Consider the following 21,863-nt stretch of genomic DNA (forward strand, 5'->3'; position numbering starts at 1 on the left):
ACCGCTCATCACCATCCCAACGGTGAAGCATGGTTGTGGTAGCATCATGCTGTGGGGGTGTTTTTCAGCAGCAGGGACTGGGGGACTGATCAGGGTTGAAGGAAAGCTGGATGCAGCAAAATACAGAGATATCCTTAATGAAAACCTCATCCAGAGCGCTCAGGACCTCAGACTGGGCCAAAGGTTCACCTTCCAACAAGACAATGACCCTAAGCACACAGCCAAGACAACATAAGACAACTCTGTGAATGTCCATGAGTGGCCCAGCCAGAGACCGGACTTGAACCCAATTGAACATGAAAATGGCTGTCCACTGACAGTCCCCATCCAACCTGACAGAGCTTGAGAGCATCTGCAGAGAAGAATGGCAGAAAATCCCCAAATCCAGGTGTGCAAAGCTTGTCGCATCATACCCCAAAAAGACCTGAAGCTGTAATCACTGTCAAAGGTGCTTCAACTAAGTACTGAGTTAAGGGTCTCAATACTTATGTCAATGTGATATTTCAGTTTTTTCTTTTTAATAAATTTGCAAAGTTATCAATAATCTGGTTTTTGCTTTGTCATTATGGGGTATGGAGTGTAGATTGATGTGAAAAAAATAAAATAATTTAAAGCATTTTAGCATAAGGCTGCAACAACAAAATGTGAAAAAAAAAAAAAAATCAAGGGGTCTGAATACTTTCTGAATGCACTGTGTGTGTGTGTGTGTGTGTGTGTGTGTGTGTGTGTGTGTGTGTGTGTGTGTGTGTGTGTGTGTATATATATATATATATATATATATATATATATATATATATATATATATATACACACACACACACACACACACACACACACACAGTACTGTACAAAAGTTTTAGGCACTTGTGAAAAATGTTGCATAATGAGGATGTCTTTAAAAATAATGACATAAATAATTTTCATTTATCACTTAATGTCATACAAAGTCCAGTTAACATAAAAAAGCTAAATCAATATTCAGTGTAACCACCTTTGCCTTTAAAACAGCCCCAATTCTCCTAGGTACACCTGGACACAGTTTTTCTTGGTTGTTGGCAGATAGGATGTTCTGAGCTTCTTGGAGAATTCACCACAGTTCTTCTGTCTATTTAGGCTGTCTCAGTTGCTTCTGTCTCTTTATGTAATCTCAGACTGACACGATGTTCAGTGGGGGGCTTTGTGGGGGCCATGACATCTGTTGCAGGGCTCCCTGTTCTTCTATTCTAATCTTTTCTATTTGCAAAAGTAATGTTTGGGAGTCTAACATTTATATTTCCTATTGACACACTAAAGCTGAAGATATAAATAACCTTATGTGCCTAAGACTTTTGCACAGTACTGCATATATATATATACACACACACACACATATACATATTTGTCTGTTTAAGCTGCCAACTCCGCCTTACTCTTATCTTAAGATTTCCTTACTAAAACTTGCTCTTAGCAGTTTTGTGAACCGGTTTTAAGCCAAAACTCCTAGCTAGGAACTCTTTGGAGAACTCCTAGTGGTAAGATAAAAATCTTTCTGAATACAGCCCCTGAATTATAAAGATATATCTCTGTATCTATGCATTTAAACACATTATCTCTGAACCTGGGTCAGTTTTTACGCTGATTAATATGTTTTTGGAAAAACGTGAGGGGTTTAAACACCAAGTGGTTGTGTGGATGTGAACCAGCTCTGCTCAGATCTACTATTAGCTTGATTACTGTCATTATCAGACAGCTAGTTAATGACACATTTAGCTTGTTTGTTATTTGAGTGTCAAACGGTACACATTTACTATGTAATAATGGAGAATCTCATTGGCTCACCAGCTAAGGGGTTGGTTGAGTCTAGACTCAGAAATCCATGTACTGTACATAAACATTTAAATTGTATAATAGTAATGATAATTTAACTGTAGGGCAAAATGGGGAATATGAATGAAAATGAATGAGCAAATTAAATGCCGGAGAAAAGAGACATGCAAATGACAGAATTGAAAAGAAGAGAGGTAGCGAGATGAGATGAGACTAGACCAGAGATTTTGTATGTGTTTTTTCCCCTCATATGTGTATGCGTGTGTGTACTGACCGTGCAGTGTGTGTGTTGTTGCAGTAATGTGGGTACGTCTCCTCCGATGGGCATCTGTTTGTTCAGCTCTTCATCTTTCACACTGATCCAGCGGCTCAACTCTTCCAGCACTGACAACAGCCTGTTCCAACGCTCTGCACTGGCCTCTAGATGAGCCCTGCACACACACACACACACACACACGGTTTAACACAGGAAATCACAACTTACAGTATTTACAGTCTAAAGTCACCTCCTTAGCATACACAAACCTCTTCAATGCTTGTTTGAGCCCATCTGTGTGTGTGTGTGTGTGTGTGTGTGTGTGTGTGTGTGTGTGTGTTTGTTAATGGAGGTGTCAGCAGACTTTGTAATTACAAGCCTTGTCTAATTAGTGCCTAATGAGATTTAAATAATAAAACAGAACACATTATAACACTCACACTGAGTCCCTCTCACACCAACAAAGTAACTTTCTCTGTTTGACAGTCAATTTTTTATTTTATTTTAGGTTAAGCTATTTATATTTTTGTCTCCTGGCATACACAAACACACACTCATTCATTCACTAAAGACAAGACATCCCAATAAATTCAAGATTTATTTTGTAAAATTTTGCAATAAAACATAATTTTAAACTAAAACATGCGATATGCAGCCTTAAGTGACAAGAATGGGTGGGCTATATATTTATTTGACCTATTATAGAACGTTAAGTTTTACCACCATTGCACAATTTAACAAGAGAACAAAAACATATCTGCATTTGTCTCTACTAACGACAAAAAAAAGTTATTTTTTCAACATCATGAGTAAACCATGTTCAGTATGAGTTGTTATTAAAGGTACACTCAGTAAGGTTTTGTTTATGTGTCGCTTGCTCTCTTTGTCCCAGTGGTCATGTACTGTATAAATGAAGTCTGGTTGATTGCACACATGCTGATTCATACACATCATTCTGGACTATACTGTTGACAGAGGCTCAAGTATGTTGTGTTGCAACATTTTTTAATTAGCAAAAGCCAACTAAGTGCACCTTTAACAAGAGAAAAGAATAATGTCTCCATCTGTCTCAACCAGTGGCTCATGTTTTCTTGGGCTTCATGACACCTTATTTAACATCATGACTGAAACATGTCCAGTATGAGCGGTGAGCGTTTGTAAGACTGACCGTATGTTGGCTGATTTGGCTTTGAGGTCATTCCAGCGCTGGTTCATATCGTCGAGTCTATGCTGTAGAAACACTGCCTCCTCTGAGCTGCCCAGAGCTTTCACCATTTTCAGCTTATTTCCCTCCACACCCCTGAACACATCATTATGAGCCTCGATCTCTGCCTGGATGTCCTACAGAGAGAGAGAGAGAGAGAGAGAGAGAGAGAAGGAGAGAATGCTTTAATTGCAATGTTATCACCTTCATTATGTGGCTTCGTTACAGGGGAAGATAAATAAATCAAAGACAGACAGAAACATTTCCAAACCTTCCCTAATGAGAGAAAGACACAATTAAAACTGTCAGACTGATACTGAAACTCTCCACACGTGCACACACACACACACACACACGTGCAAGTCTAACTGTCGATTAATCATACGAGATGTGAAACCACTCATTGAGCCAAGGAAACACAATGCAATCTACATACACACACATTTGTTTCACTATATTAGCGAGGGGTATATCGCTAATATATAAACAAGACAATAACGTTAACACAACGTTATATATATATATATATACCCCACCCTCACAAAAAATTTAGAAGCAAACAATTATTTGGTTGATTTAAGCCTTCTTTTTTTTTTTTTTTACTAGTGTGGACTGATGAAAATGTTCTCAATAGTTGGTTTTCGTCATGTTTTCACTATATTAATGAGGACATTTTTAAAACATTGGCCCTAACAAGTATAGCCAAACTGTTACACATACACATATTTAGTCTGTGGTCTCTGATTAAGTGTGTATGAAGGGGCGTTCACGCACAGTGATTTTATCACTGGAGGTTGGCTGTATTTTTAGTCTCTCACAGGAGACAGATCACATGAGCTTCAGTGTCTTCACACCTATTGGTAGTTGCTGCACCATTGCTCAACTGAAGAGAAAAAGAAAGAGAGAGAGAAAGGCAAGTTGTGAAGAGACAGTATAAAGATGTTTGGGTCTTGTCCAGTTCATTTGCAAAGTGCTCTCCACTATTTATCAAACTTGCTCTTTCTCCCCCCTGACGCTCCTTTAAAGATAACACTCCAGAATACTAACAAATATACAGCAGAGCTTACATTATACTGTACAAAGAGCACACCAACACAAAATCCTCATAGTTCAATTCATAGACAGTCACATTCAAACAAGACAATAACGTTAACACACAGTGTTCAAATAATCAAATAATGGCACTGCAGCGTCTATGAATGGTTGTAAAGAAGAAAAAATTAGTAGACATTTTTGTAGACTTTATGATCAGAATTTCTGCCCATCCAAAAGTAATAAGTCCTGATTAATTTTAGAGGCACAACTGAGAAATAAAGCAGAGAATATACGGTTCTGCTTGTGGAACTCTAATTTCTAATAGCTTCTAGGGGCAGAATGTTTTTTTTTAAATAAAATAAAATCACATTCACATTCTGAATTGTAATTGGTCAAATCAAAACAAAACACAAAAACAAACACAAGAAAAAAAATATAGCTCCAAACAGCAATTACGGGGCCAAGCACACCTAATGGCATGTAAGGAAGTATGATTGGACATCACTGATTTTGATTTCAAGAAGTTTAAAAACATAAGTAGAATTACTTACATTACAACTAATTATAACTTTTGACAAACAGGTGGCACTGTCACACAACTGATGCGGTCAGGGTGTGGTGACAATGGCACACACAAAGTTTCATGTCAATACAGCCAAGCGTTGCCAAGATACAGCCTCAGGTTCTTTTTGGCGTGTTGCCATCTAATTTGTTGGTGCGCTATTCGTGAACCATTGGGCCTATCAAACAGCTTTTTAAATTTTGTCGCGAGTGTCCCTAGATGATTTACAACAAATTTAGTGCGAATCAGACTTTCAGCTTAGGAGGAGTTCTAAAAAGTACCTTTTGAATTAAATTCAAAATGGCGGAATGGAAATATGGCTGTCCATGGCAAATTGGGTACCAGTGTATTCAGTATAACTAAATAATTCTAAAGAGAGCAGAGACAGGATGATGGGCCAAATTAATCAAATGTTATAAGCATTTTTAACATTACTTTATTTCTATATCTCCAGACTTCGATGGTAAACTCAGGACATTGTGCTGATGATGCATAACACAGTTTCATAACGATGCGCCAATGCATTTGTTCAATATGGCCAACAAATAACACTTGGGTATCATTCGACTCCGTATGTCCCAAGGAACCTAAAGAGACCAGTCTTATAATTTTAGGCCAATCTATTCAGAAATTATCAGCAAAAATAGCAATTTCCTTGACTACTAGGTGGCTATGATTATGATGAAATATTCCAAGTTTCGTGTAAATATGCTAAGGTGTTGCGAATATACAGCCACAAGTCCATTTTGGCATGCTCGCCATAAAATTCTTTGAAGCATTATTAAGAAACTGTTTGGTCTATCAAAAAGCTTTCAATAACTTTTTGTCCACAGTGTCCCTACATTATACATGACACATTTTGTGCAAATCAAACATATGGCCTAGGAGGAGTTTGAAAAATAATACATTTATATTTTAAAATCAAAATGGCAGAAACATAGTTGTCAACTCGGCATGAGCCAAGGATTTTGATTCTAGGCCTTACGGCCCAAAAGTTACAAGCAAATTTAAACAGTTGGTGGCACTAGAGGGTTTGAGTGAGAGACCCCAAATTTGGGTCAATTACATTTGAGAGTGTCCTCTACCATTTTGCCAAATTTCAGCATTTTTCTACATATGGTTCTATGGGCTGCCATAGACAACCAGCCAGAAAAAGAATAATAATAAGAATACTAACAGATACAATAGGTTCCTCCGCACCTTTGGTGCTTGCCCCCTAACAATACAAAAAACACAAAACATCTTTCAAAGATTTGATGGCACTAACCTGGCAAACTTTGGCAAATCTAGTGAATATTTCATCTTCAAATGTGCTCGCTCTATCCAACTGGTACCTTGTAAACACAACTTTGATAAACAGTGATAAAAACTTGGGAATCCTGACCCCGAAGGTTTCCAATGATTCACATGATGCACACACAAACATCAACACCATAAAATCCAAATACTGCAGCCACTAGACTCAACCTTTAGTGTAGTGTGTGTGTGTATATGCTCTGTTTAACAGTCAGAGGAAGTCTAATTTCTGCTGTTCATTTGTTATAGATTCATAATGAAAGATTTAACTGAAATCATTTCAACACAAAAGACACACACACACACACACACACACACACAAACAAACAGACTGGCACAAACACACACAAACAAGCGCGCGTGCGCGCGTGCACACACACACACACACACACACACACACACACACACACACACACACACACACAAACAGACACACACAGGCACACACATAGATACACACTATGTCTCTCCTGGCTTTACAAGATGCAATAAAATGCTTTTTTCCTTAAGTTAAATTATTGCTTCTAGATAATGAAGACTCCCCAGAGCTGTCGTTTAGCATGCTCTAATTTAACCAGACTAACCCACAAACCCAAGAGACTGACAGAGAGATACAGGTTAGACTTGGAGGGGTAAAATTTGACATTTTCACATTTGACCTTTTCCTGTTGGTTGATGGAAGCATTCTGTCCGACAAAACACACACACACAGTGAGTAACACACTCTGACATAACACACTTTCACAGGTGGAAGATGCTCTTCAAACTTAAAGTGTGTTTTGAAAGCCCTTTTTCTTTAAAGTAGTTATTTCACAGATAGTCATTTAGCAGATGCTTTTATACAAAGTGAGTAACAGTACACCTATTACAGGTTCATTAACCTAAGGTTAAGTGTCTTCCTCAAGGACAAAATGTCGACAGTTAATGGATCAATCATTGTGAAATTCAAAATCAACTGTTGGGTTTCCAGCTCAATTCTTTACCGAATTAAATATAATTAAAAATGATATTTTGCCATACAAATATTTTACAAATATTTATTTTAAGCCATAATATTGCATTTTCATATTTTTTTTATTAAAAAAAAATATATATATATCTTTCCTGTAAAAATGTAATTATTTAGCTTCTTTTTAGATTTTCCTAGCCTTTTTGTGACAAACAGAGCAGAATTTTGAGTGTGTTTACATGCACAGCAATACACTGATAACTACCAAAAACCTTTTACATGAGATTTAAAAACATCAGGTTATTCTTTGCTTTTGACGTCAAAACTAAAAGAGTCATGCGCACAACACTTGCGCACATTGGAAAAACCGGTAAGAACACAGAAAAAGTGTTTACATGCAACGGAAAATCGAGGTAATGGTCAAAAATCTACCTGCGCCGATCGGTTTATGCCTAAACCTTACCCCGATAAAAGAAAACCATTTAAGGCATTTACATGACCTTACATGTTGTCGGCTTATTAAGCACTATCAGTGTAAGAACATAAACATGTAAACGCACTTGCAGCATCATGTATAAGATGAGCCAATCTCCAGTAAAACGGCGCTTGTCACAAAAAAAGTGGAGGCATATATGCCTCACAAGGAATTCTAGAGTAAAAACAAAACTTTGGGCAACCCAGGTAAAGTTCTGATGGTAGCGACATTAGCATCAGCAACTGTCAAACCATCCTTCATGCAATTCAATTAAAACCATGTTGCAGTAGTTATGATGTCGTAATAAAGTTACCGTCTACCTGTCAAAAATCTTGCATCACTTTCTCACCAAAGCCAATTTTTATGTCCATTCAGCAAGTATTAATTTGAATCTTATGCCACACCATCCTGATTCCTCTTATCTCTATTCCTCCACATTCGAAGAATCCAGAAACATACCACAAATCTGAAAATACCTCCTCAAACTTATTCAGCAACTCCTGCAGACTGAAGTTCAGACCAATCATCATGATCTTCGTCTATCTCTACCACGCTACATTCCAAAATGCCAAAGGTGGAGAGAAATCTGGGAATGGATCAGTCTCTGGAGGTCCACACAAGCACATAATACAGCGTATTATATCCAGGAACATTTGTGGAAGAGCACACACACACCACAGCTTCACCATCTGGCAGAGTGGAGCAATTCCTTGGCGTGTGTCTGAGCATGTGCGCCGTTCTATAGGTTTGTGGTAGTAGCTGCATGCTCCAGAGTTCAACGGCCCACTGTGGAGGGTCTTGCCCAGTATTCGAGCCCCTTATATGGGAAGGAAGTGTCCTGTAGTGTCGATTGTAGGTAGACTGACTGAAGGTAGAATTAAGGATAGGCTAAGTGTTAGGGTAGGGTTAGAGTTTCATCCAAATATTCAACTGCTGATCAGTGATTTGGTGAATGATTCATCTGCCAAACCCTCACTGGTCCACTTATTCTCACAAAGCACACACACATGTGCACTCGTACACACACAGAAGGTGTCTTGTTCTTTATCCAGGTTCTTGTGACCCTCGGGCATGCGTTTGTACTCAATTACCAGCATCAAAGTGCCCCTGTGTGGGTTGTGCATGGCTGTCTGACTTGCTCTCTCTCACAGAAAACACACACTCCGAGTCAGCTAACCAAGAACATTGGCGACCCTGTTTTGAGGAGAACATCTTCAAACCTACATACAAGATTTGCAGATTCAAGCCAGCAACTGATGACTTATTTGAGCTGTAAACTTAAGTGTCTTCGTTGCAAATTCAGCCCAAACCCCAAAGTTCCTCTGCAACCAGAAGCTCATTTAGATCTTCAAATGTTCCACCAGCGCTGGAGGTAGATCCTTCCAAATGAAGGTTGAAGATAAGACTTTCCTCCTGGGTTCAAGGATCAGATGGGCAAGCTTGAGGTCTGTATTTTCAAAAACTTTCCGAAAACTCTCAGATCTGCCACTTTCCTCTGTCGGTGGTCTCTCTAGCTCTTCTCTTAACTGTTGGTTCCCAAAGCGGACTTTTCCGCTCTCTCTTCCACCTTCTCTCTCTCTTGTCTTTCCCTCCAGTGGCAGCTGTTTATTATTTTATTCAGCATCCTCTGTTTCCCCACCTCTTTCCCTCCACTACTCCATCCCACTCCAAACTAACACACACAGCCACTTCCTGTAGGGCCCCACCATGAAAGAGAGAGAGAGCATACTGTAGAAAAAGAAAGAAAGAAGAATGTTTGACAAGAAAGTGAGGGAGGAAAAGACAGAGAGAAGAAAGTCTGCAGAAAGGAAAAGTTTGGAGAAATGTCACGACAACTTGTACTGTCTGACTGTGTAGTTTTTAACTAAAAGAGAATGATAAAACCCAGCAAGCACATGTACTTTGACGAGACATCTTTTGAAATATTAACATTGGTACAAAAAGCATCACACTCTATTTTCAGTGTCATACTTGGGTACAAACATATGACAAACACCTTTAAAAAAGCAAATTCACAATCATAAATATTGCAAAAACATTTGCTTATTATTGTTCTAACATCCAACAGGGAATGTTTTATAGACATATCACAGATACTGTGACTCACCGTTGTGACATTGCAGACATCGCAACTTATTGCAGCTATGTGTATGGCAACATGTTACAGACTAAGGCTACACGATATATTGAATTTATAGGAATATCACAAATGTACTTATCTCGCTTTGTGATAATGGAATGATTTTAATATAGTAATGTTCAAGGCGACACAAATAGAGAATAGACTGTGTGTGCTATTGTCACTTGGTGTGTGTGTGTGCAGTGTACATAGGCACTGACTCAAATGATGGAGCATGTCACAATTTGTGCATATGTAGCTGTAACAGGCGTTGTCCTGTGCTTTAAATCTGTGTTGTGTGTGCAGATAATAATGAGACCAGATGGCAGTATACAAACTCAAACTTTATATTCATATACTTTAAGACAAAAAAATAATTGAAGATGAATTTTGTTATCTGCTACATAGCTAATGGTAAAAAATGTACACATAATACGCAGTCTACAGGTATATGCAATTTGGAACAAAAGACAACTATGTTTGTGTCTCTGGGATAGATGGTCCTTTTTTATTCCAATAAACTTCAGCTTATTTGGGCGATTGGGGTTCTGATGTTCTGCGCACTCCAATGACGTCATCATAAGATTATCGTAATGCATATCACATTTTCCAACACCTTATCAGATATCACATTTTTCCACCATATCATGCAGTCCTGTTAAAGACAATGTGACATTGCAGCAATATCGCACCGAAACGTATAGTAAAAATAGCAGATTCTATGACTTATTGCAGTGAAATATTGCACATATTACAGCATTGCAGTGACATATTGCAAGTATTGCACCCTATTGCATGGACGTATTGAATATAATGCAACTTGTATAGCAACATGTTAGAGACAATGTGACTTATTGCCGCAACATATATAGTGCACCAATATGTATACTGAAATATCACAGATACTACACCTTATTAAAGCAACATATTGCACATATTGCAAGAAATGCAACATATTGAAGTGACAAATTAAGTGACAAAATATTGAAAAAATTGCGACTTATTGCTGCAATATATTGCAGCTATATGTATAGCAACATGTTACAGACAATGCGACTTCTTGCAGCAATATTTTGCAGATATTGTGACATACTGCAGCATCATATACAGCAACATATTGGACATATTACAGTATTGCAGTGACACATTGCCGGTATTTCGACATATTGCAGTGCCATACATATAAAACAACATACTGCAGACATGGGGACAGATTGCAAAGACATACAGTATATAGTTATGAATTGCCGATAGTGCAGCGACATGTTTAGTGGCATATTGCAGGTATTATGATTAGCAGCGTGCAAGAATCTTTTGTGAAATTAAAAGCCTGACCTTAAACTAAAGACCTGCAGCATACTACACAAACCTCTTATTTTAAGAAAACCCTTAGTGACGACAGCTTTACAATGTAACTTATATCATCTTCGGTTTTACATGTGCTGTATATCTCACGCACAGTGTGTGTGACGCAAATTTCGGAATCCGCTGACAGTCCACATCCATGCACACTGTCTGCACACGCACCTTGAGTTGACTGTACTAAAAAGTATCACAAAGCAGTCGTGGTACGCAAGTGCTGAACGCTTCCATATGGGGATTATGGTCAAAAGAGTATACTTTGATTTGCTAGTGTGCTTGACCACGCACAATACGGCAAGCGGAAAAACAAAGTTTCTTGAAACTGGACCCAGATCATCATTAAGTTATGACTCACACAAGTGTATGAATCATAACATTACATCCTCAAATGTTCCATCACACTTAGTTGTTTCTCAAGTTCACAATAATCTCTAGTTTCATTTGTCAACAATATCTCACTTTGCCATTAGATATCACCTCCTATTCACTTCTCTGCATAGCTCGGAGTAAAACAGCCTCATTCAGTGTGTGTGTTCATGTGTGTGTGTTATGTGTAATGCCTCCTTTGAAATTCATAATGTACATATGGGCTCTTTCTCGGCTTGTCTACATCATAAAGTCAGCATGTCAGGGGCCATGTGGTCCAAACTTACAGAAGACTAACATAACAAATAACAGCAGGAAAGACAGAAGACAATTCTAAATATTCATGAACTTTACCTTTGAAGTGCCTTTACTTCATTAGCACATTTACGTAATGAATATCCAGCACGACACATTGAAGTCGCGTGCACGCGCGCGTGTGCACGTGTGCGTCTAAACAAACTCTGCCGGATTACAATCAGATAAGGATATGAATATGTGTAACACATAATGGTTCATGAGTTAATACATGAGAAGATTTGTTTAAGCAAACAAAAGTAATACGGTTGATTAAGCCAACTGAGAATCAGATCACAGTAGACATAAACACGCTCTGAAATATTAGTGCTCAGCAGGGCTCCAGATGCAGGGCACAGAATAATACACTGAATGGATTGAAACACAGAAAGAGGGTGATAGGTGAAATGAGAGGCCTTCTAATGAAAAGTTTGTCAACTGTTTATGATAATATCTGTTAAAACCACTGATATGTATATATCTGAATTGCTGACACAACGGTAAACTGCCAGCAGGAGGTGAAGCCAACAAAAGTGTTTGAGCAGCCATATAGGTATTCCCCAACTGCCAAAGAGCCTCAATGACTGATAGCCAATACCACCGCCGTTTCACTGTCTCAGACCTACGGATACAACAGTTGCATTTCGCCCCCTAGTGATAATCGTGATAGACTTTTAATTTGCTCATTATGGATAATATTCACTGCAAGGGAGAAAATATACACAGATTTCAATGTCAGAGCTTCCACCTGTCCATTGTGCAGCTTATCAGTACAGCACAATGTTCACAAAGGGCAAAACTGTCAACAAGATTGTGGTGGTGGGAGCATGGATGAGTGCGGGCTTGTGAATGAAGAGCGAAATTAGGAGATGAGAACGGTAAGGATTATCACCTGGCAATGATTGTGTCTAACAGCTGTTTGTCATTGCAGTGAGAGTGGAGATGGGTTTTAAGAGTGAGCCAGACGCCAGTGAGGAGAGAGAGCTTCACACACAGACACACAATGAAAGAGCGTGTGCTGAGATTGCGCTGAAAGCAAATTGTTTGAATTGTTGTTAAAATAAATTACCTGTTTGAGTTGTCTCCTGCTTCCTCCTTGCACCCCATCCTAAGAACTTTGTTACAAAGTTGTAATTCAAGTAGGAAAAGCTACAATATTTGCTTGTTGACAACACGTCAATTTCGGCTGGAATTTCGAAATCACCTAAAATGCCTGTTTTCATATCGACATGCTATCTGTGGTCACAGATACATGTCATATATTCGGCGCATGTATGTTTGTCATTTAAAAACTATTTAACCCTAGCGTAGCAGTTTAATTTTATCCATCTTTGCGTAGCTCATCTCCCTCTCTCTGTCTGTGCGTCCAATGCGTGTAAATAGAGTGCGCAAGCAATAATGAGCACTCTGAGTCACCGTGAGAAAAAATGCACTTTTAAATGAAACAATTTACGCAAAAGTAACTCAGAACGAACACTTCAATGTTCACAATACATATGTCTGAAACTGCCTATACCGAACTTGTTTACATTCAGCTTGATCTGTTCACTGTAGTTAGTTAGAGCTACTTTGTGATATAGATATACTCGCTCGGGCTTTCAAGAAACAGGAACATGTCCTGACTCTAAATAAATAAACAATTACATGTGCAGAAAGTTTGCATTGTAAAGCTTTACAGGCAGATTTCAGATATACAAGTGGTGGTTGAATGACTAATGTTTGCTCTTTGATATTCAATGAGCTTCAATGTTATGACGTCATCAGCTATCCAGTTCTATACTATAGATCAGTGGCTAAAATGGAATAAATGTGTGCATATCAGTATACAGGCTGAACACGCAAACAAATGCACAATCATGCAATCACACACATACACACACTTTGATCTTGTGAGCTCTAATGGAGCAGTTTTTTTCACTGGTACTTCTGACAAACATCTGAGTCCAAACCACATCTGCCCCTAACTGATAATGGTGTGTATGTGTACTTGCAGAGCAATTCTGGATGTTGATCAATGTAACAGTACACAATTAAGGTGCTGTTAAGTACCCACAATTAAAGGCATGTTCTTGCATTGAAAACAGCTAGTTGGAACACAACGAAACTGAAAGTGTGTTTGTAGGTTAGTTTCCCCAAATACCGTTGCTAATACAAACATTCCATAGGCATATCCATAACTAAATATGCCATCCCCACAATAATCTGACAGGTCCTTTGTTTTAAACTGACACTGATCCACTGTGCTGTGGCAAAAGTATTTTTTAACTTGGCATGGCGTGTTAAACTGTGGCAGTCATAGTGCCAGTCAAAAAACAATTATAAATGGGACAATGGCCAAAGACATCAGTGTAGCATTGGTAAACACTGGCTGCTAGGGGTAAGGATATGGTTTGGATTTTGTCGATAGTAATAATGAATTGCTTCATATAAACCAACAGAAGTTTGTGGTATGTCCTCATTTGGGTAAACGTGTGTGTTTGTTCTTGTGCAGCAATTCTGGATGCTGATCAATGGAACATTTACTGTGATGCAGATATTGTGTGTGTGTGTGGGCGGGTTTGGGTGGTTTACAAGGAAATATTTTTAGGTTACAAACTGGTAATTACAAGGGTATTATGCTATAAATGTGGTTTATGAGGAAATTTCTAGTGTCCCCATAATTCAAATCGCTTAAAAAAAATAAACTAAACAATGTTTTTTGAAAATGTAAAAATGCAGAACATTTTTTTGTGAGGGTTAGGTTTAGGGGTAGGGTTAGGGGATACAATCTATAGTTCATAGAGTATAAAAATCATTATGTCTATGGAGAGTCCTCATAAGGATAGCCGCATCAACATACAGACTCAAATTCAGACATTCAAACTTTGTTTTGCAGATGATTTCAGTCTTAAGGCCAAAGTTTATTTTGGTTTTCTGTGTACTGGTAAACAAACTAAATACAGTTAATACTGTGTGTTTTTTTTACATTAAAATAGTCAGGGGTATTCAGTTAATATTTAAGGTCTGGCCATAAATTCCTTCAAAAGATCTGGCTGAAGAACAATTGTGATTTCACTTTGGCATTATCATCTCACATAAAAACCAAAAACAAAAACTGAGAACTGTCAATTTACATAAAAGTAATAATTAAATCTATTCTAATATATATTATCCTACTATTCAGTGATGGGAAAAATGAGCCTTTACATGTCCTACAAATATTGTGAATTTGCACACAGGAGCCAGTGCAGGAGTCAGTTATTTGTTTAGATCATCATTGGTAAAATGAGAACAAACTGATTTGATGATTTTCAGGATTGAAAATAATGACACATAGCTTTATGTAGAAACAAACACAGTCGTCATATACTGTATATGCATGTTTGTAGGTTCAGTGGTGCTTCACGTTATCACTTTTTACGAGTACTACAGACCTGAACAAGATACACGCCCGTTTAACATGAGAAGAATTGAGAAAAGCTAACTTTTCTGTGCATTTTCTTTAAAAGTGCGGTTTTCATAATCAATTTCTCTTTAGTTGAATAGGATTGTGCATATGGCCTGAACAGACATCTGTAACAACTGCTGTGATACTATAAATGTACATCTTGAACTCCTGTTTTCCCTTTAACACTTCCGCAGTCTTACAGTACAAGCAAAGCCTAGCACAGATGATATGGGTTCCATTTTCACTGCACGGTTTGTAGAGAGCGATAAATTAACCAGTAAAAGCTCCATTATAGGGTTGCAATTCTGTATAGTTGTTTTTGACAAAATGAAAAATGGACATATGGCTCTTTGGTACATATGTGCCATTTTACTGACTGAATCCTGCAGTATATCAGAGGAGAGTATGTAGTAGGCTATATGATTAGGACCCATTTGATTTCGCCATTTGATTACCTTGAGCTCTACTCTACTGTTTTTGGCTTCTAGCAGGTGAGGAAACATTTCTTATGGGCAGGCAGAAAGCCATAGAGTTGTGAAGGGGTGGTGAGTGGGAAGTTTAGCAAAGGCTGGGAGCTGCTTGGAGAAAGTACCGCTAATTCTGAATACGGAAATGAACAATCTCTCGTTACTCTTCACTTGTTTCTCATTAAAGTAAAAGCATGAAGCACAGCGATATCAGTTTTGTAAAACATTTAAGCTAAGACTGACTATCAGGACAAAAGGCATCCTGACTGTTCCACAGATCGATAACTGATGACCACTGAATGCTGTTGCACACTCCGCTGAGTGTTGTTAAACTCACCGCTGAGTTTAGTGCATAGAATGCTCTGATGTTTCAGACTGCGAGAAGATTTCATCTAAATTAGTCAGAAGGCAAAATAAAATTGATTGTCGGGACAGATTTGGCCAGCGGGCAATAAAAAATATTCAATTCGATTCTCACCAGCAAAGAACAATTTCTCTTTCCACCCTTAATACAATAATGCTGTGACGCAACACAGTCTCAGCCAATCAGAACATATCTGATGTTTAAGCTTAATGATGTGGGATTTTGGACCAATGAAATTTCACTGTGGGCAGGGCAACCCATCGCAATGCTTTGGTTGAGCCAAAGTTGCTGTGTCGGACTGGTTGGGATGCTCAAATACAAAAGTGATTTTGATAGCAACACACAGTCACAGCGTTAACACGTTTTAGTGAAAAAAGAAAAATGTATTACTCATAGTTGTCTTTACATTTTAGGCTTGGATAGGAGAAATAATTTAACATAAAAAATATACACATCACCTTTTTTATTAACATCATTCAATGGTTTTCTATAAACTATATTAAAAAAAAAGTAAATTAATCAGCAACACTAGATTAATCTCATACTAAACACAATCAATGAGTTATTTGTCTGTAAAATTCTTGACTTGCCGATGTATGTGTTTGTAAAGGAGTGCATCTGAAGCAACAACACTTTCAGAAAAGGTGTCGTTGTTGCTGCCTCTCCTAAAATGAACCGGGCGAGAAAAAAAAAAAAGAGTCCTTGACGTTCTTATTAATAGAGCACACACACCGCAGCATATATTTGAAATCATATACACCGATGAGTCAAAACATTATGGCCACTCACAAGTGAATAACGCTGATCATCTTCTAACACGGCCACATGTCGAGGTCTGGGTAGATTAGATGATAAGCGAACAATCAGTTCTCGTAGTCAACATGTTGAATGCAGGAGAAATGGGCAGGAGTAAAGACCTGAGCGACTTTGACAAGGGCCAAATTGTTATGGCCAGATGAATGGGTCAGAGCATCTCTGAAATAGCAAGGCTTGTGGGGTGCTCCCATTCAGCAGTGGTGAGTACCTACCCACAGTGGTCCAAGGAGGGACAAACCACAAGCTGGCAACAGGGTGTTGGACACCCAAGGTTCATCGATATACAAGGGCAATGAAGGCTATCCTATCTGGTTCGAGTCGGCGCTGTTTTGGCGGCACGCGGAGGAACAACAGCAAATTAGGCAGGTGGTCATAATGTTTTGGCTCATCAGTGTGTGTGTGTGTATATATATATATATATATATATATATATATATATATATATATATATATATATATATATATATATATATATGTTAAGTATTGTTCTCAACCTCTTATAATCTTCCACTTGACAAATAAATGTGTTCATGCAAACCAGGACTGCAGTAACTATCAGTTTGGTAATCTAGCATTCTAGCGCAGTGGTTCTAAACTGGTTTTGTTTCAGGATCCAGGATATTACATTAGACATGAAGCGTTGAATAACAATATTTTTTATCATACAAAGTGACAGATGAATTCATCCCAAAATACAGTTTGACTGGATGCACAGCCAACAAAAGATATGGGAGGAGTTTTCTAGTCCCTTTTAAAAGTCATTTTTAAACCACGCATGATTATATGATTTTAATTTTTGCATTATGCATTGTTTCATTGTTTTGTTAAATCTTAAAATACAACAAGTTATAATATAAACTGGTATAACCTCATGAGCTTAGCAACAGAGTGTCCATTTGTTATTTCCTGATTGAATAAAGCATTTTTCTTCTCTCATTTGTTTGTAAAGCATCATGAATGTGAAGACAAACAGCATGAATCCATTACAAATGTGTAAAGTCCTTCGGTTTTTAAACTACTATTCATGTCTGTTCCTCATGACAGTTTGTTTGAAGAAAAATCTTTTATATATGGATGCAACAATCCATAGAATTCATCATAACTGAAAAGAACTTCTACATTTATAATGCGCTGACACATTCACATCATGTTATAGAAAACAACTGAAACTAAACAGCACTGCACTGATATTCCTCATTCTGGTTATGTATTTTTATGAACTCAAAGTACTACATTTCTGCAATTAATTAAGCCATATTGCTTAATGTACAGACACCATTCAAACTTGTTTTTTTATATAATTTTAGCCTTAGGTGTGCAATACAATTTTTTTGTAAACGTAATACTTTATAAATAATTTAAAATTAAAGCTTGAAAATCTCCCACTGACTTTCATTGACAGAATGTTCACCATTCAAACTCTAACTGTCAGCGTCGTAACATTCGTATACTGAATTTTTATTGGTCTTTTTTCTTATATCTATATGCATACTGTATTGTGATTGGTCTTGCATATTTTTACCTATTTATATTGCATGATTTACTGAGTACTAATGAATATTCATCATAGTTTCACCTATTTGTGAAGTGTTTAGACTATACAAGTGCTTCAAGTACATCAGGAAACAGGACAGAGCAGACATTGTTCCCACAGGTTCTTATCAGTAAAATATCAGTTGGTCAAAAATAGTTGTAGCTTAATCGCACAGTGATTTTTTTCTTGGGAGAACCTTTGATGTTTTCTTTTGGATGATTTTGCAATGTAGACATACAACTTCTGTCACCAGTGACAACAAAAATAGTATTTGGAAACACATAGTAACCACGGATATAGTCCATCACGTTAACTATGAACATAGTAACTTCTGACAACCAAAAAGTGTCCAAATACTTTTGTCTTCATTTGTAACAATCAATCTATTGTTTTATCATTTCAGAACTAACAACCTTCTTTTTTTATGAAATGTTTAGCTTGCAAAGTGTGCTTGTGTTATCTTTCTTCAAAATGTATCAACTTATTTTGATACTGTATTTTGTTATCTAATGCAATAACACTCATATATTTATTTGTATTTTTTTGTGTACTTTCCAAATACTTTTAGGGGCCACAAACAGGGTTTGTGTTGTGAGAAAACCTTGAATGTTTTCTTCTAAATGTTGTTGCTTAGGTGCTCAATTACCATCACATTTACATTTTAATGTGAAATGTTCCTAAACTTTGAATATAGTTTAGCATTTATTTCTGGGAGCAATGTTTTCTGTTGCATCATTCTGCTAGAGCTACGGTTTTCAAACTGGGGGCCATGCCTACCCAGGGAGGCACCAGAGCATGTCAGGGGAGGTGTGGAGAGTGATGACAAATTCACCACGTAAAATCAAAAGATAAATACAATACAAATTTAGCATGAAAATAAATGAAAATTAATATCTTAATAGACCATAGTCCAGCTAAATAGACCATAGCTCAATGGCGTCATAATACAATTAAGAGTCGAGAGCAGATGCATGTCATTGTGCGCATGCTGGTTGTGCGAGCGCGAATCGATATCAGGTCGACATATCTTCATGTGTTTGTGACAAGTGTATTTTTACATTGAGACTGAAACTGGCTCATGTGATGCGAGATTATCACAATTATAAGCTAAAAACAGTTAAATAATCCCTTTGCTGTAAAGACAAACATGTATTTTTAACCCTCCTGTGGTCTTCGGTCATTTTTGACCAGAATCGCTTCTGCTGATTAAATAAAAATGGTTTTCTTTACCTGAACATTACACGACTTGGTGGCTTTTCTTCCACTTGCAATCTGAACATTAAAAAAAAAAAAAAAAAAAAAAAAAAAAAACATGGTTGTAAAAAAAGGCGACACCTTTGGTTTTTGTGGTCAAAATTAACCAACCGTTGAAAATGAATGGGAAACATCATAAGTCAAATACAGTCAATAAATCAGCCACAGTGCAGAAAAAAAACATAATACCTGCTCACACACACAAAAAATGAACAGGTGAGACTATAACATTTTATTTTAAAAAACATTTCTCAAATAAAACAAATAAATCGGCCACAACTAAACACACACACTCAGACATGAGGGGGTAAGACACACACACACCCGCACAAAAATAAATGAGTGAGACTAAAACAGCCAGGAAGCAGAACACTAAAGGGATAGTTCACCCAAAAATAAAACTTCTCATCATTTACTCACCCTCATGCCATCCCAGACATGTTTGACCTTCTTTCTTCAGCAGAACACAAATTGAGATTTTTAGAAGAATATCTCAGCTCTGTAGGTCCATACAAGGCAAGTGAATGACCAACACAGCTGAAATATTCTTCTAAAAATCACTGTTTGCGTTCTGCTGAAGACGGTGTGTGTGGGGGTGGGGGGGGTCTCAAGGGGGGCACAGTCTTGAACATTTTGAGGGGAGGGGGGGCTTACTGTTTAAGACTTTGAAAACCCTCATGCTACAGTAATCAAGGATGAATATTTTAATCAATAATATTTTGCAATCAAGTAACTTGAGGCACTGATTAGCATTAACACATTTCTATACACTACTAATCAATAGTTTGGACACACTTGACAGAATTTATCCCTCCCACGATCTAAAAAATTAAAGGGTGGTACTTAAAGGAATATTCCAGGTTCAACACAATTTAAGCTCAATCAACAGCATTTGTGGCATATTTATATCAACAAAAATTTATTTCCACTTGTCCCTCCTTTTCTTTAAAAAAAGCAAAAATAAGTGAGGCACTTACAATGGAAGTGAATGGGGCCAATCTGTAAACGTTAAAACGTTTCAAAAGTATAGCCACAAGACATAAACCATATGTGTTAAAATTATTTTAGTGTGATAAAATCACTTACAAACTGCATCTGTGTAAAGTTATATCCAATTTTACACATTCGTTGCCATGACGATGTAATGTCATCAAACCATAAAACAACTGTAAAAATGACTATTTAAACAACGTTACAGCTCAAATAATACAAGAGTTTTAACAGAAGAATTAATGTAAGTGCTTTTATAAAACTATAAGCTTCACATTTCTGCCTTTAAACCCTCAAAAAAATTCCCCCACTCACTTCCATTGTAAATGCCTCACTGTAACCTCGATTTTTGCTTTTTTAAAGAAAAGGAGGAACGAGTCAATATTAATTTTTAACTTGTATTGAACCCGGAATATTCCTTTAAATGCTTTAAAATTTTGAACAGTGATATAAATTGTGCCTACATATTAATTTCTTTAACAAGCCTATTTCATTTTATTTTTTATTTATTTTTTGCTTTGTTTTTAATAAATAAATGGATGAGTTGGAGCAGATTTGAAGGAAAAGCAGCCAGCAATGACCAGCATACATGGAAACTCCTTTAATGCTCTTTAAAATGCATCCCAGGGTGCACTTGATGAAGTTGGTTGAGAGAATGAAGAGAGTGTGCAGAGCTGGAGTCTAGACAAAGAGTTACTACTTTGAAGAAGCTAAAATATTAGATCATTTTAATTTGCTTAACATTTTTTGGTCACTACACATTCCCATACTTACATTTGTGTTATTTCATAGTTTTGATGGCTTTGCTATAACTCTAAACTGTAAAAAAAAAAAAAAAAAAAAAATAGTAATAATAAAGAACAAGTAAGTGTGTTCAAACTTTTCACTCCAGTTCTGTATGTGCACACACACATTTTCTTTCAGATTAACAGTAATCAGTTTCTCTGGCAGTCAGTCCAAAAGAGCATCTGTTTTCTCTGCTGCCTTTCCTCTCTGATTTAATCTCTAGATTCTCTCATTCTGCAGGTCTGATGATTTCTGTTTCTCTATCATCCCGCCATCATAACAGTGCATTCCTGAGTAATAGGTCACCCCTCCCTGCACTAGAGGCTTATCAGCCCAGCATGATTTCCTCTTCAACTAACAGCACCCACTACACAAACACACACACAGAAAAATGTTCAATCCACATAAAACACTTGCAATGTGTGTGACAACGATCAGTGCTGTTAATTATAAAGGAGACTTTCTAACTCGGGACAGTTTTTCACCACTTTGGTCACATAA

The 21,863-nt window shown here is 37.3% G+C and overlaps 1 protein-coding gene across 1 annotated transcript in view; it reads right to left on the bottom strand.

Annotated features, from left to right (window-relative positions):
• LOC127419658 (dystrophin-like) overlaps nucleotides 1-21,863 on the bottom strand; it is a 375,384-nt gene that overhangs the window by 115,587 nt on the left and 237,934 nt on the right. The window contains exons 55-56 of the mRNA XM_051661226.1: nucleotides 3,231-3,403; nucleotides 2,081-2,237 (exon numbers count right to left, since the gene is read on the bottom strand). Of these exons, the coding sequence (XP_051517186.1) occupies nucleotides 2,081-2,237; nucleotides 3,231-3,403 (330 nt within the window). The remainder of the gene's footprint in view (nucleotides 1-2,080; nucleotides 2,238-3,230; nucleotides 3,404-21,863) is intronic.

Source organism: Myxocyprinus asiaticus, chromosome 29, assembly GCF_019703515.2.
Source record: "Myxocyprinus asiaticus isolate MX2 ecotype Aquarium Trade chromosome 29, UBuf_Myxa_2, whole genome shotgun sequence".
NCBI lineage: Eukaryota > Metazoa > Chordata > Actinopteri > Cypriniformes > Catostomidae > Myxocyprinus > Myxocyprinus asiaticus.